Genomic DNA, 17009 nt, shown 5'->3' with positions numbered 1-17009 from the left:
GATATTTGTCCACCAATGTTCATAGTGGCATTATGTACAATTTCCAAGAGATGGGGGTAATTCAAGTGTCTATCAACTGATGAATGGATATCCAAAATGTAATATATATACATGCAATGGAATATTATTCAGCTGTAAAAACAAACGAAGGTCTGATACAAGTGACAACATAAATGAACCTTGAATACAATCAAGCTGAGAGACAAGCCAGGCACAAAGGACACTTCTCACTGATATGAAATAATTGGAATAAGGTTACTAGAGGCCATGGTAGAGGTCAGGGAATAGGGAGTTAGTTGCTTAAATTTTACAGCATTTCTATTTAGGGCGATGGAAGAACTTTTATAATGGATGATGGTGATGATAGCACAACATTGTGAATATAATTAACAGCCATGAATTATTTATTTGAACGTGGTTAGAAGGGGAAATTCTATGTTGTGATATGCTGCTACAACAAAAATCTGTTTGTGTCCCTGCTTTCGATTCTTCTGGGTATTTTCCTAGCAGTGGGATTGCCAGAGCATAAGGCAATTCTTCAGTTAGCTTCCTGAGGAAACACGAAACTGTCCTCCACAATGGCTGCACCATTCTATATTTTCATGTGGGGTAGCTTTTTAAGAAATCTCTAATTTCTGAAAACTGGCTACATATCCTCTCATTTTTCAATGTACTTACTCTCTGTAGGTAGTTTACTCTTCCAACAGCCCCGATCTTTCTTGTATAATTCAGAAATCCAATAGTTCCTTCAGTGGCAGCATAGCCTTCATAAATGTTGATATTCCCAAATCTATTGATGAACTCTCTCCAAACATCTCCTCGCAATCCAATTCCTACTGCCACTCTCACTTTATGATCATGATCATTTGGTTTCTGTGGTAAGGAGAGAAGAAGGTGAAACTGAAACATTTCTGCAGTCTGTATCTATGTGTTGATTATTGCCTGTATATTTTTACACACTTATGTTGATTATAAATTCACCTCAGAACACGCCTTTTATTTCCACTTATACACACACCTGATTCCCTGGACCTCCCTCCCATATATATCCAGTGTGGCCTGGCAGCTAGAATCTGATTTAACAACCAAAGACTTGGATTTTCCACTTTGATTTTTAAGGGGCAAGATGAAATGATCTGATGGAACTAGATGATATCAATATTTCTCCCACATCCAATCTTAAGTTAGAATAATGTGTTAATAGTTTTCTTGATAATGCTGGTGAGTCTCAGTACTTGCCAGAAAGAAGAGCCCACATAGGAAAGATGTGTCAGAGACTGATCATCTCTCCCCAGTAGGGCCCGGGGTTGCGTCTTTCACGCTGAAGCAATGATTTTCACTTGACCTCAACGATGGCTGAGAACACAGTCCAAAGAGAGAGCCATTTTCCAAAAAGTCATTAGAGAGCAGCACTGCTAGGCCTGCAGGGCCTGGAGGAACGCGGCCATTCCCTTATTAAACAGGCCACGTAGAGGCCGAACCAAGACAAGGAAACTGTCCCCATGGGCTGGGAAGGGCAAGAGAAGGGGGAAGCTGGCTCCCAGGTGTCTGAGGTGCCAGGGAGGAACATGCTTTGCTAGAAACAAAAATCACAAAGGAAAAGCTGCTTTGAGTGTAAAAACTGAATTGAGAGCTTTTTGCCTTCGAGGGAGGTGGGCCAGGACGAGGGTGCTTTTTCATTCGACCAGAATCATTTATGAGGCCCCTTCAAATATGTCCAAACCTAGAGAGGTTTTAATGATTTTTTGTATTAATAAGGTCGTTTATATCCTCAAGGAGATGACATCTTGTGGAAGAGATAAGTAAGTACAATTTTAATGTGCACATTCTGTTAGTCTATGACCTTCTTTCTAATAGAAAACAGAATAGAAAAGGGTAGAAGTGCTAGGTCATGAGGCCTCTCCTCTCACATCAAATGTTCTTTTTTTTAAAATCCAACAGTAACTAACTTTGAGCAAATGCTCTTAAGAGATTTTCTACATTGTTTCCTATACTGTGAAATGACTGTGAAGTGATTTTGGAGCGAGAGTTCCTTTTTGAAAGAAGTGTTGAAAGACGGAGGCCAGCAGTTCTGTTAAAACAAAAGAAAACACGCCCTGAAGAGGTTTCTAGGCGGGGAAGTGGTTAGTAACCTACATGTACAGTGATTTTGTCAGGTGCTTGTTGGTGGTGAAGCTGGTTAAGGAGTCCTGCCTGATGAGGTAGACACATACTGGTTGCTGGTAAAAACTGGGCCCCCCTGAGCTTAACTGCAATAAAAACAAACTTCTTTTGGGGACATGTTGGTGTGGGTGTGATATATTTATTAAATAATACACGGTATAGTGTGGACTTAGTAAGGGATCCGTGGAACAATAAAGGTGAAGAACTCCTGGTGCAAAGAAAGATGTGTGACCCCAGGCCGGTGCTGCATTTCTTAAATGACTTACTTCTCTCTCCTCTCCCAGTTATTTGGGCTCACTGTCTGCTCCTGTGTACATTCGCTGTGTGTCTTCTGTGTCTGCTTCTCTTCTCTTTAGGTGGCACTGGGAACTGATCCTGAACCCTTGTGGAGAGGGAGAGATGCACTCATTCTCTTGTGCAACCTGAGCTCCGTGGTCTGCGGCGTCTTATTGTCTCTCCTCTGTGTCTCTTTTCGTTGTGTCATCTTGCTGTGCCAGTTCTCCGTGTGGGGCAGCACTCCACGTGGGCCAGCTCTCTGCTCGGGCCGGCTTGCCTTCACCAGGAGGCCTGGGAATTGAGCCCTGACCTCCTATTTGGTAGACAGGAGCCCAATCGCTTGAGCCACATCTGCTTCCCAGGCTGGTGCTTCTTATCAGGGTGTCGAGGAGAGTCCCCTGAGAAGCTCTTTGAACGTGTAGGAGTCCTAGAGCTTCTGACTGAGAAGGACTCTATTCTCCTAAGCAGCTCCTGAGGTCCTGAGGTCATTAAATCATTTCCCTTCTATAATTACCAGTGCCTGCAGGTAGGGTGGCCATCTGTAGGGTTGACTAGGGCCAGGCCTTCTTCATGGCTGTCCTCTGGTGGATTACTAATCACGTTCCTTTCACCCTTCAAAATGTCTATTTGGATAATGAATTACAGGGTGACACTGTCCACGAGGCATTATGTTGCTCAGTAAGAATTTTTAACTTTCCTGACACAACCCCCGCCCCCATGCTGCCACCCTCACTACCTTTCCAAGATATTTGAGGATTACTTATTAGCACTCAAAAGGATCCACCTGACTTGGCTGCTTACCTGCTCCCAGGCCAATAAGCATACCCAGGACCTTACTTACCCCCCACAGCTACAATCAGCCCTTCTCCCTTCTCCCACCCCTTCGTGCATTTCCATATTCTAAAAAATTAATTATTTTTTTAGGAGGTACCGGGGACTGAACCCAGTTCCAACAGAGCAGGCGCTCAACCCTGAGATATGCCTGCTCCCCTCACTTCCATAGCTAATGGGTGATGACATCTATTTCCTTCACTAGACTGTAAGCTCCTTTGATGCCAATTCTATCCTTATATCACCCACCATGCCTTGGACCTGAGCTTTGCAAAGAGTGTAATCTCTTTCATAAGACTTTCATGCTACTTTACTGGAATTGTAGTTGGTGTTGGGGTTTAAGATATATTTAGGGGATTTGAATCTCTGGACTGATAATATGATAGCCAGGCCCTGAGCCTCAACAGACTCCAGCTCCTACAATCTGATTTATTGGACTCACCTCGCTCAGCTAAGATGGAGTTGAAGAAGGACAACCACCACACCAGGGAGCCTAGAGTGCCTACAACTGAAAGCAGGAGGATTGCATCCAGTATCCATGTGGAATCTGAGCCTCCTCTTGACGTAGAGGTGCAACAGACACAACCAATCCAAGGTCCACAGAGAAAAGGTGGCATTGGAGTGGGAAAAGTGGACATGGTGGCTGATGGGTATGGGGAATGGCAGGAAGAGATGAGAGGTGGAGGCGCCTTTGGGACTTGGAGTTGCCCTGGATGGTGCTTCAGGGGCAATCACCGGACATTGTAAATCCTCCCAGGGCCCACTGGATGGAATGGGGGAGAGTATGGGCTATGATGTGGACCTTTGACCATGAGGTGCAGAGATTCCCAGAGATGAGCTTACCAAATGCAATGGATGTGTCATGATGATGGGAGTGAGGGTTGCTGGGGGGGAGTAGTGGGGTGGGGGTGGTGGGGTTGAATGGGACCTCATATTTTTTTTTAATGTAATATTTTTACAAAATCAATAAAAAAAAAAAAGAAAAAAAAAAAAGAAGCAAGTCCTGTGAAGAGAGGAACCCAGGAAGCTTGAACCTTTGCAGATTGTTGGCAGCCACCTTGCCCCAACACATGAAAATAGACTTTGGTGAGGGAAGTAACTTATGCTTTATGGCCTGGTATCTGTAAGCTCTTACCCCAAATAAATACCCTTTATAAAAACCAAAAAAAAAAAGAGTGTAATCTCTGCAGCAAAAGGAATCACTTTAACAAGGAAACCCTCCATTTCCCTGTGTACAGTTAATGCCAGGACACCTGCACAAAGGCAGGACTTAAGGTGCCTTGGTGTGTTGAAGCTGGCTGGCCTCACAGGTGCATCTGTCACCTGAGAGCCGCAGGTAGCTGGGCTCACGATCACAATACCACAAGCTCAGTTTTCATCATACAACCGAGGGATTTTATTACACCAGCAGGAGGGATTAAGGCTTAGGTTAGAAATGTCTGTGGACAAAAACTGGGGGATTCTGGGGCATCTTAGAGGTCCCCTGCATAGGGGAGCCCCATGAGCAAGGAATGTGCCCTGTAAGGAGAGCCGCCCAGTGCAAAAGAAAGTGCAGCCTGCCCAGGAATGGCGCCGCACACAGGGAGAGCTGACACAACAGGATGACGCAATGAAAAGAAACACAGATTCCCGTGCCACTGATGACAACAGAAGTGGACAAATAAGACGCAGCAAATAGACACAGAGAACAGACAACCGGGGTAGGGCAGGGGGAAGGGAACAGAAATAAATAAATAAATAAATCTTTAAAAAAAAATCAAGTAGTATGGAAATGCTTTAAATAAAGAATGCTGTTCATTTCACTTATCTGTTCCCATCTCTTGCTCCCAGTTTAGCACTCAGAAGCTAACAATTTTAATTCTTTAAGCTGTTTCTTCTTACTCCTAATTTAAATGTTTATACTATTCCTAATTCCTAATTTGTTTTATTTTATTTGTTTTTTAGGAGGTACTGGGGATTGAACGCAGGACCTCATACATGGTAAGCAGGCACTCCACCACTGAGCTACATCCGCTACCCCCAATTCCTAATTTAAATGCTTATACTGCCATCTCCTGATTCATCAATTTTTAGACATTCATTGATTTCCTATCATGATACATGAGAATGAAGCTCCCTCCCTTTTTCTTCTTCACATTTCCAATATTACAATTTTTTATTAAATCAGTATTTAGTGCTCACATTGTTTTGCCCATAATACACCACTGATAAGCCAGGTAATATACCCTAAGTTCTTGAACAAATTTTTGTTTTTCCTGGAATTAACTGTCTCCCCACCCATTTGCTTGGTGCTTTTGGTTTCTAATTTTAAGTGTTTTCAACCTTCCAACAACCTCTCGATAAAAATTTTCTTCATGGTGAAGTCTATCAGATAATTTTTTTTCCCATTATTTTAAAGTTTAGCCTTCTGCTCTAACATGGACTGGTTGCTCTCTGGCCTCCCTTTCCTGTAGACTGTGTCTTCCTCTCTTCTTTTGCTCTCCTGTTGGGGTGGAGCACTTTCTCCAGTAACTTCCTGAAGGAAGGTATAAACTAAGTTTTTTTGAGTGTCTCAATGTCTGAAAATATTCTTATTGTACACTTGATTGATAATTTGACTGAATATAGGATTCTAGATGGGCAACAACTTTTACATAGCATTTTAAAAAAAATTTATATTTTGTTTTTACATAGTTTGAAGTCATGCTCCTTTGCTTTTCAGCTTCCAGAGCCTCTGTTGGCAAGTCAAATGCTACTCTTTCAGAATCTTCTCTTTATTTTTGGTTTTCTGGAATTTCATCATGGTATTTTTTTTCCTTACTATTTTTTCTTTTCATTCACTGTATCAGGCAATCAATGGGTCCTTTCAATCTGCAGAGTCCTGTCCATCAGTCTTGGGAAGCTTTGTTTATGTTTTGTATTATTGTATTACCTTATATCATGTACTCATATGATTTCTTGCCTAATTTCTTCCTATCCATTTTCTCTGTTCTTTTTTTCATTTCCTATTAATTAGATGCTGGGCCTCTTGGTTGTTGTTCTACTTTTCTTGTCTTTCCTCATGTCTATCACTTTATCTTTTTGTTCAACTTTCTGTAAGATTTCTCAACTTTAACAATCTTCCTAATAATTAAAAAATTTTAAATGGTGCTTTTCATATTTCAGCAGCTGTTATTCTCTGATTTCTTTGGTATCACATTATCTTTGTTTGGTGGAAACAATATCTCTTGCAATCTCTTTGAGGGTATTAACTATAGGCCTTTGTTCAGTTTCCTCCTGTTCCCTGAATTGATACTATTTCTTCTTTTCTTTCCATGATCTTTCTAGTTAGAGGCTTTCCTCAGGTGTTGGTGATCCTTGATGGCTGTATATATTTACGAGCAAGGTAACAAAGGGATGTTTTGGCAGCTCTGTGTGCTGAGGAGGGGATACCGCCTGGTGGGCTGCACAGCCAGGTTGGCGATGGGCCAGTGAGCCCGTCTATTTCTGTAGGTCTTTTCTGGGAAAGTTTAACTCTAGTAGTGACCCTCCTCTGGTCTCCTGTCTACAAGTATAAACCTGGCTCCTGGGGTTCGGGACGTGTGTAGGGAAAGGGAGCTGGGGTCTCTGGTCAGTGTGTAGACATATATTCAATCTGCTCTCAGTGCCTGGCCCCTGCGCTCCTCTGCTTTTAGGGTCTTTGTGTTAGAAGCTTGTCTTGATCTTCTCCAGAGAGTAAACCTCCTGGAACCTCAGGGATGTAGGAGGGTGGTGGCAGGTCTAGCTCTTCCTTCACAGACATTCAAACAATCTTGTTTTCAAGCCTGATACCTCACCCTCACCTTGAGTGGTACTGGGTACCTCCACTACTCAGCCTTCAGGAAGTCAATCGGCTTCCTTCTTTCTGAACCTGCCTCTTAAGTTTTACTTTCCTCAGTCCTACTAAGAAAGCCGCCTTCATCTTTCAGTTTTCTAGCTGTAGATACGACATAGTCCATGGTTATGATGTCTCCTAGTTTCTTAGATGGTGTTTCTTAGGCGCTTGTATGTCCTTTTATCTTCCTTGGTTTTGGGTGGCGTCCAAGAAGTGAAAGGGACAGAAAGTCTTCACCATCTTAGAAACCAGAGTTCCAGAGTCCACGTTCTAAAAAATTAATGTGCTATACTTCTGCCAGACTCTGTGAGGAGAAAAGAAAGCACCCCACTGGCAGAAATGAAAGGATGAGGCTCAATCTGCCTGCTTTAAAGAAGAGTAATTTTTCCTTGCCCCTGGTGTAGCCAAAGGGCCCTTTAGAAAAGCCATCTGCCTTGTCATTGTTCCACGTAAAGTTCATTATTGATGTTTTGAGACATTTACAGTTAAGTCACAGCCTAGTTATGCTCTTGCCACTTGGCCCCAGCCCAGCCAACCAGTTTTGCCTCCTGTAATGGTTTTCCCAGTTCCCAGCATGACGGGTCCTTCATTCCACTGCTCTGCACAAGTGCTTCCTGCTAACCAGAGTCCTTCTTTGGAAAACTTCTCTGCACCCTTCAGTACTCATCTTCTCTGGCAGACCTTCCCTGATTTCTGCTCTCCTTCCCTCTTTCCTCTGGCCTGCCCTGGCCCTGGACCCCATTGTTTGAACTGGTCTCTCCCTACTCTGTGTGGCTACAAACCCCTCCATTCTCTTTTCCTGTGGAATGTAGGTCAAGCAGACACAGAAATTTTAACTCACCAGGGACCGCAGAGGTCACCTAACTTGTGAAGGATGGTAGACAACTCTAGGGAAGAGAGTTCTGTTGATTTGGTCTTTCAGCATTGTGATCTACCTTATTTTCCAGTCCAAATATCATGACTTGTGTGTGTGGCCCCTGGGACTCTTTTTCTTTGTCCTTTTCTTTCCACCTCCTTCTTCCTTCCCCCTCCTGCCATCCTGTTTGCTTTCTCAGAAAGGAGCATAAAGCCTCATGCTGGCCCTTTTTTGAAGTAGATAAACACTCAGCTTTAGCAATGTTCTGTGTTTCAATAAGTAATTTGTTCTTAGATGACATTGTTTTCCTAGGCAACTACACAAACAAAATGGACCTGACAACTATACAACATTCGAAATGTACCAGACTTGATGACCAAGGAGTTGGGCTAAGGTCAAACATATAAATACAAGACAGGTAAAATGGATAAAGGACTTTACTAGCTGCATGATTTTTCTGTGAACCTTCAACTACTCTAAAAAATATAAAGTTAAAATTACAAAATGGATAATGACTATTTATTTATAATTTGAAGTTGATAGCTTCATCCAACCCATTTTCAACCTTAGCTCAGAGTGATTATCTGACTAATTTGAATTTCTTCTCTTATTTCTTCCCTTGTGTGCACTGGGCAGAATTTTCATTAATTCATTCAACAAATATTTATTGAACACCTACTATGATCTATATACTGTCACACACTGAAAATAATAATAATGGCTACAATTTGTTGAGTATTTATTAAGTTTCTGATACTTAGCTAAGTACTTTGTGTACATCATCTCATTTGGTCCTCCCCAACCCCCTTGTGAGGTAGGTACTATCGTGTTTCCCCTTTTGGTTGCTGGAAAACAGATTTAGAGAGGTTAACATCTTGCTCAAGTGGCCGAGTCAGGATTGAGGTCTGCTGCCTCCTGAGTTCATGCTTCCACTATATCAAGTCCACTGAGCTGACAAAACCATTGAACTAAGGTTGGCTGGAAGCTCCTCCCCCATAGGCCTCTGCTCTACTAATGGAACTACTGAATATGGTTCAGAAAAAGGAAGCAAAATAGTAGTGGCCTCTACTTCCTTGATATTGGCCCAGATTCTCCTGAGAGCTGCCCTGTCTGTGGATGGGTCTTATTAAGTTAGTTGTTCAACTAAGACAGGAGCAGCCCCTCTGATATCCGTACCTGGGGCTGGTGGAGGTGGTAGCCGTCCAGGGACAGCCTATTCCTGCAAGCAGCTCTAAGAGTGAGAAAGTCCCTGGTTACATTAAGCAGAGCCCTCCACCATCAGTTCTAATATTTATCCATTTCTGAGAGGTCCTTTGGATATAATTATTCTTTAAGCTCCCTTTAAGGCCACAGAATGTGTACTCCTATGGTGACCTATGACTTTTTAAAATCTTTAACTGAAAATTTTTTGAGGTTGCTGTAATCATTTCATAAAATTCTTTAAAGTATTTTCCCATAAACTGGAATTCAGGTATTTGGAGAAGCAAGAGCAAATGAGAACTCCAAATCTACCTCTAGATTAGGGGTCATCCATGAAACGTACACCAAATAATAAAATACTCTGAAGATATAAAACCCAAACTGTTTTTGTTTTCCAGAATCATTCTGAGACAACATTAAGAAAAATTTGACAAGGTGGAAACGTGTGTGTGAGCCTGCAGAGAGTGATGCCCAAATGTCTCTTTTCCTCAAGTCCAAAGGGGCCCATTAGGACAAATAAATAACATGAGTCTCTCCAGGAGATTTCAGACTGACAAAGGGGTGCCATGAAGGCAGTGGCCCCATATGGATTACTGGGTTTTAACAGAGAGGCATGCAATCTTGAGGACCAGGATGAATATGTAGTCTAATGTGAAAAACATTCCTTAGTGACATCAGCAGAAATTGCTGTAGAAAGATTTCAAACCAGCTCACAGGTAATTCTGACCCTGAGCCATGATTCTGTTAATCCAGCCAAAAAAAACAGAATAATATGTGCTAAGCCTGAACTTCTAGGGGAACGTATTACCTCCTTCAACTCAACTATATGCTTTTCAGTGGCAAGAATTTAGAGGTTCATTCAACAAAATTTGTTGAGTGCCTATGATGTGCCAGATCCAGATCTAGGCGCTCTTGTGGAACTTTCATTTAATGGGGGAGATGGAAATAACCATACAAACCTGTAATATGTCAGAAGATGATACTATCATGAGCAGCAGTAATGAGATGGCAGTGAAGGGCATATCCGATGATTGGTAGGAGGGGCTTCTGAGGAGGTGACATTTGGGCTGATAATGAATGACATGAGGCAGAGAGAGAAAGAGAGAGAAAGCGAGAGAAAGCTGGGAGAGAGAATTTTATATTTCTTCCTATGTCACACAGCAGCCAGTATATAAGTTGAACATAACAGATGCTTATACAAAGTAATTTTTCAATTTAGTGATCCTTTGAGGTTGTTTTCTGCTGATTGAATGAATGAAATGAATTAGAATATGGTGAGTTTACTGTATTAGCTAGTCCAGTGAATCTCACCTGGCGGTGATTTTTACTTGCCTGGAGACATTCTGATTGTCAGGACTGTGGTGGGGTGGAGTATACTACTGGCATCTTGTGGGTAGAAACTAAAGATGTTGCTTTTAATGCAGAGGACAAGCCTACACAGGAAAGAATCAATGGCCTCGAAATGTCAGCAGTGTCACTGTCGAGAAACCCTAATTTCATTCCAAGGCAGGTCATCAGATTTCTATTTGGCTGAGACACTGGGCAGGACGAGTTCTTGTGTTCAACCCTGAAAGGATATCTGGATATCTGCAAGCACGGTGGAGTGACCTTGGGACGTCTGTTCGTAACAAACTGACATATTCACTTGGTTGGTACGTTTCAAGTCCTCATGGAAGAGTACTCATTGAACTACATTAAGCAAAAATTTAGTGCATGCCTTTGTTAAAAGAGAGAGAAAGGAGACATGATGTGGTCCCTGCCATGAACGATTCTACAGCCTAGAGAGGATGGGAGGCAGGAAGACAAATACCTGCAATGTGATGGGGGTTAACCTGTGCTTGGTGCTGGGTATGGTGTTTGCTCAGGAGACTTGAATGTCTATGTGCCACCTGGGTCCTGATTCTCAGCAGAGTTGCAACACCTACTCTCTGGTAGGTGGACCTATACAGATCAGCTAACACGGAGGTGAGGATGGTCAACCACCACACCAGGAAACTGAGAGTCTACAGCTGGAAGCCAGAGAATACCATCCATCAGCCATGTGGGACCTACGTCCCCTCTCAATTTAGAGGTGGAGAAGGCATCACCATACTCATGATGGAGGAATATAATATGGGTTCGAGTGGATTTAGTGGTATTCTACTATGGAATTATGTGACTCTAGCAATAGAAGAAATTTTATCATTGATGTGGAGACAGTGGCCACAGGAGTTGCTGAAGGTAGGGAGAGGGAAAAAGAGGTATGATATGGGGGCATTTTCGAGATTTGGAGTTGTCCTGAATGATACTGCAGAGACAGATATATCCTGCCATAACACACTGAATGGAATGGATCTGTAAACTATAATCCATGCTGTGTAGCAGTGCTCAAAACGTATTCATGAAATGCAATGAATGTACCACACTAATGAAAGAAGTTTTTGATGTGGAAGAGGTAGGGTGTGTGGAGGGTGGGGTTTATGGGAACCTCTGATATTTTTAAAAATAACATATGTATGATCTATTTATCTTTAAAAAAAAAAGAAATAAAATGAGGGAGGTGGGGAAGTGGGTGTGACTCAACCAGTTGGGTGCTTGCCCACCACACGGGAGGTCCTAGTGCCTACTAAGGAAGATGAGCAGACACCGCACCTGCCATAATAAGCTAGATGCCGCACCTGCTGAAATGAGCAGATGCCACAAGTCAGCAGATGCCATACCCCATGGTGAGCAGATGTGGCTCAGGCTGTTGAGCCCTTGCCTCCATGTGGGAGGTTCCAGGTTCAGTTCCCAGTGCCTCCTGGAGAAAATGAGCAAACATTGAGCAGAGAGATGAGAGAATCATCTGGGGGTGGGTGGGAAGGGATAAATAAAATAAATAATAAGGAAGTAAATAAATAAATCTTAAAAAGAAGAGACAGAGAGAGGCAGAGTTAATACCAAAACAAATTATTAAAAAAAAAAAAATGAGGTAGAGGAAGGGAGTGCTGACTTTGGTTGGAGTGACAGTAACATAGCCTGTGCATAAATTCAAAATTGTTTCCAAGCGTACCTAGTCTCTAGAAATCCAAATAAGTAACATAGGCCCTACAGTCTTTGAATGTTCAGAAAGGATGTAAGACTGAATGTGTATTCAAAGCTGCATCCAGATGGAATGTGGGGGAGATTTAAATTCAAGCTCACCTGAAATGTGGAGGATATGCTAATTCAAGCTCACCTGAACTGTGGGGGGTACTTTAATTCAAAACCTATGTGGTATTCAGACAAACACTTAACTAACAAGCAAAGTCGTTTTCTTTCAAAAGGGCACCATTTAACTCCCAACCCTTATATCTTTTCTGTATAAAAGGGAACCCAAAAGTCTATTTGGAGCTCGGATTTTATTAGGACAGGAATCCACCGAGACCGGCCTGTCGAAATAAATCAACTTCCTTCTCAGAGTTCTCATGTCCCGGCCTTCAATACTGCGTACACCCTACTTCTCTACAACAACAGGAAAAGGTTTAAAAGATGAGGTTAGCATTTGAAATGGGCTTTGACAGTGAGTAAGCTTTTACCAGGCAGAGAGGGGAGTGGAGGATATGCTAAGTAGCAGAAAGACACTAAAGCAGAAAAAGGGGCAGGGAATAAATAGCAGTTCCCACCTAATAGACCCTCTCTGCAGAGTAGGTGTGGTGCCAAACTCTTTATCATGACAAACAATTGTAGTTTAAATGAATGAGCTGAAGCCTAGCATAATTCACAGTAACTTGAATTCCCAGCTTATCCATTTCAATAAGGTATTGAAACACGGGGAGTATTACCTGGGGTGTGTTGCATAAATACCGAAGCAGTTCACCAATATACAGAATGACAGTGACACTGTATTTTCTGCAGTCATCCCAAAACTGGCTGGCTGAAAATTTGGTCCTCAAAACAAGAGTAGCACCTACAAACAAAGAAGGCGTAGAAAGGTGTCAACAGAGAAATGCTACAAAAAATCCCCCCAGTTATATTTAATTTGTCATCTTTGAAAGGTAGAGATTACAAAGTGAATTATATTTACTAACAAGTATTGATTACCTATTACACAGAGTACAAAAAATGAATAGGACATTTTTTTTTTTCCGATAGAATCTTCAAATCTTGGAGAGAAGATGTATGCAAAAGTCTTTCTAATACAAGTCGCAGGCAGTAAGTAAGAGAGTTAAAGGAGGCCCTAAAGGGAGTGTGTGTGTGTGTGTGTGTGTGTCTGTTTGTATGTAGATTAATTCTGTTTGGGAAGAAGGGCTGAGAAAGACCTTCTGATGGAGTCAGGAAATTACCTTAGGTCTTGATAAATGAAAGTAGAGAGAGATGGAGGATTTCAGGCAGAGGGGAAAACTCAAACTTAAAGATAGGAGAGTCTGGGAGGGGGTACAGCCACGACTCAGTCTGCCTGGCGACTTGGGGTGGTGAAGGGTGGACAGATCATGGGAGAGGAAACTGGAGAAGAAACTAGGGGTGTAAACATGGAGATCTTGGGAATGCCAGGTGGAACAGCCATACCCAATTCTGTAGGCAGTGGAGAGCCAGGGTCTTGAGCAAGTAGGCGATAGTAATCCTTTATTCTTTTTATTCTTTTTTTTTTTTTTTTTTTTTTTGTGGTACCAGGGCCGGGGACTGAACCTGGGGCCTTGTATATGGGAAGTTGGAGCTCAACCACTGAGCCACCTCGGCTCCCTGATAGTATTCCTTTTTGATGGGTGTGACAGACAGAATAATGGTCCCCAATTTTATCCATGTCCTAATCCCAACAGTCTATGAAAATGTTACTTTACATGGCAAAAGGATTTTATAGTTGTAAATAAGGGCTTTGAGATGGGAAGATAATCCCAGATACTCTGGGTGGGCCCAGTGTAATCATAAAGGCCCTTATAAGGAGGAGGCAAGTAGGTCAAAGTGGACAGGGATAAGAGGATTGAAACAATAGGTTGGAGTGATGCCCTCTTGAAAGGAGGAAGGAATGCAGCTCTGCCAACTCCTGGATTTCAGAACGTCCGACCTCCAGAACCATAAGATAATAAATGTGCACTGTTTTTGATGTGGGCTATGGGTGGGAGACTCTTTGTCTCTTCGGAGATAACCTTAACCTACGCTGTCTGTCCTGACTGGGGGGTGTGGGATGGTGAGGGGCTGCAGCCTTGCCCCTGGTAACCATGGCAATGACTCCAGTCCCAGGAAACAGTTTATCAATGCAAACTCTATAAACTTTAAATATTCAGGGGAAATGTAAACCAAATGTGCTAAAAGCTTATCTAGAATGTATGAAGTCCATGCTAAAAGCTTATCTAGGATGTGGAAGATATACGCTAATTCAAACCTACTGAGCACTGAAACAAAGAATTCTTTAGCCCTTCCTCTGTATAAAAGGAACTCAAAATGCTTGTTCGGGGCTCGGGTTTGAAAAAGAAAGCTCCCGAGTCCGGCTGGCCATCAATAAATCACTTTTCTTTCTCAAAATCATTCCTGAGTCCTGGCCTTTCTTTATGCAAATAATTGAACCTCTCACAAATTCTACAACACTTTAAGCACTGATTTAGTGGTAGCAATTATGAATCTAATACAATGGGTAAAAATGTCATATTTAATCCAATTATAGGGATGAAATGTAAAAGTGAAATTTTTTAAATCTCACAATTTTTTTTTACGTTCTTAGATTATTTTTACTCCTAAATACACAAAGTCCAATGTTTCAGAAGAGGAGACATTTTCTTCAGCATGTCTTTATCGTGCTTAAGTGAAAGAGGAAAAACGATTGATTTGACCCTGTTCTTGAAGGGCAGAGCAATATAACCAGACCCCGGCATTCCTTGCTGATTCAGAAGTCAGTTCAGTGGCTGGACTAAGGATGTTTTACCGTTGATCAATTAGCTGACCAAGTGAAAGAAGTGGGGGCTTGGACAAATAGATCTCGTAATGTAAAATGAAATGCCGCATGGGAGAAAAAGTTAACTTAGTAATTCTTTAGCTCAGAGTTAGAGATGGCTTCCTAGAAGAGGCAGATATTGGCCTGAGCCTCGATGTATAAAAACAGCATTAAATCCTTACCGCAAGGAGAGTGAACGGCAACTCTAATTTGAATGGTAAAAACTTAAGAAGGAAAGAGAAGAGATGACAAGTCAGATATTCTTTTTTTTTTAAGATTTATTTATTTATTTCTCTCCCCTTCCTCCTCCCACCCCGGTTATCTGTTCTCTGTGTCTATTTGCTGCGTGTTCTTTGTCCGCTTCTGTTGTTGTTAGTGGCACGGGAATCTGTGTTTCTTTTTGTTGCATCATCTTGTTGTGTCAGTTCTCCTTGTGCGCAGCAGCATTCCTGGGCAGGCTGCACTTTCTTTTGCGCTGAGCGACTCTCCTTAGTGGGTGTATTCTTTGCGCGTAGGGCTCCCCTACGTGGGGACACCCCTGCGTGGCACGGTACTCCTTGTGCGCATCAGCACTGCTCATGGGCCAGCTCCACACAGGTCAAGGAGGCCTGGGGTTTGAACCATGGACCTCTCATGTGGTAGATGGATGCCCTAACCACTGGGCCAAGTCCGCCGCCCAAGTCAGATATTCTGACCAGAGTTGAAGAATTATGAGAATATGGAGAATTAAGTAGAATAGGGACAACAGAAGAAGTTTAAACCAGATGTTGATGCAGACCAACATGCAGATTTCTGAGGAAGGAAATGACACAGTAGAACTATTTAATGAATTTAAGACTCAAGCATTTTAATCTGGATAAAGATCTAAACTATTTTAAAGGAGTTTCCTCTTGGATATAATTATAGTATTGAGTAATTATAGTATTATATTATTAGACAAGCAAAGATGAGAAAATTTAAGATACTTGCATATGAGGTATAAGCCAAACAGCTTTGTTATTAATGTAGAATTAAACAGCATTCCTAGCAGACACAAAGAAAAACAGCCAGATTTTTATTGCTTTACTTTATGAGTAGATGTGACTGTGTATTGATCTCTACTTGTTTATGTAGCTTCATTAACATACATAAACTTACCTTTCAAGGTCAGCTTACCTTTAAAGATACATCCGTAAACTCCAAACATAAGTGCAGCAGCGTGGTACAATGGCAAAGTGATATAGATGACATCATTTTCCTTAATCCCACTTATATTAATGAAGAAAGGTACAGACCAGAGGCGATGATGATTGACCACGGCAGCTTTTGGGAGACCTTTGCAAGATACAAAAGCATTCGTGAATGAGCCAGGATTGGCTCATGTAGTGTAGGAGAAAGATCTGGTTTAGGAAGATTCATTATCCTGTGTTTACAGAATTGCACCGGGGAGGGCCATGACCAGAAAGACCAGGAGTCAGTAAATTTTTCTGTGAAGGACCGGAGAATAAATGCTTTAGGACTTGTGAGCCATAGGTCTCCATTGCCACTACTCAACTCTGCCATTGAGCCCCAAAGCAGCCATAGACATATGTAAATGAATGAGCATGGCTATGTTCTGATTAAACTTTATTTACTAAAACAGGTGGGAGGCTGTATTTGTCTGGATCCTGAGTTAGACAATTATTACAGTAGTAATCTGAATAGAAAGGGAAGAGAAGGGAATGGATGTCTATTGCATTAAAGCTCTTTGCCTAACACATTGCAATGTATTTTCAAATATTTCATTTAATATTCATAATGACTATTTTTTTATTTTTAATTTTCAAAATTTATTGAAGTATATCACTTATACATAAACATACATAAATAATAAGTGTATAATAGTTGTGAACTTACAAACATATATAACATCATATAGAATTCTCATAACTCACCTATCTGTAATAACTTGCATTGTTGTTAAAACTTTTTAACTAATAATTAAACAGCATTGTCAAAATATTACT

The 17009-nt window shown here is 41.7% G+C and overlaps 1 protein-coding gene across 4 annotated transcripts in view; it reads right to left on the bottom strand.

The window, feature by feature from the left end:
- LOC101427879 (long-chain fatty acid transport protein 2-like) overlaps positions 1-17009 on the bottom strand; it is a 65700-nt gene that overhangs the window by 15547 nt on the left and 33144 nt on the right. For all 4 annotated transcript variants that reach the window (XR_011648425.1, XM_058294178.2, XM_058294181.2 and 1 more), the window contains 3 exons: positions 16180-16338; positions 12941-13065; positions 679-873 (listed from right to left, as the gene is read on the bottom strand). Coding sequence is in view for 3 of the 4 variants with exons in the window: in XM_058294178.2 (XP_058150161.1) it covers positions 679-873; positions 12941-13065; positions 16180-16338 (479 nt within the window). In the remaining variant the exon portion in view is untranslated. The remainder of the gene's footprint in view (positions 1-678; positions 874-12940; positions 13066-16179; positions 16339-17009) is intronic.

The sequence above is a fragment of the Dasypus novemcinctus genome, chromosome 3, assembly GCF_030445035.2.
Source record: "Dasypus novemcinctus isolate mDasNov1 chromosome 3, mDasNov1.1.hap2, whole genome shotgun sequence".
Taxonomy (NCBI): Eukaryota; Metazoa; Chordata; class Mammalia; order Cingulata; family Dasypodidae; genus Dasypus; species Dasypus novemcinctus.
Note: the sequence above shows the minus strand (reverse complement) of the source record. Positions and strands in the feature narration are given on the sequence as shown.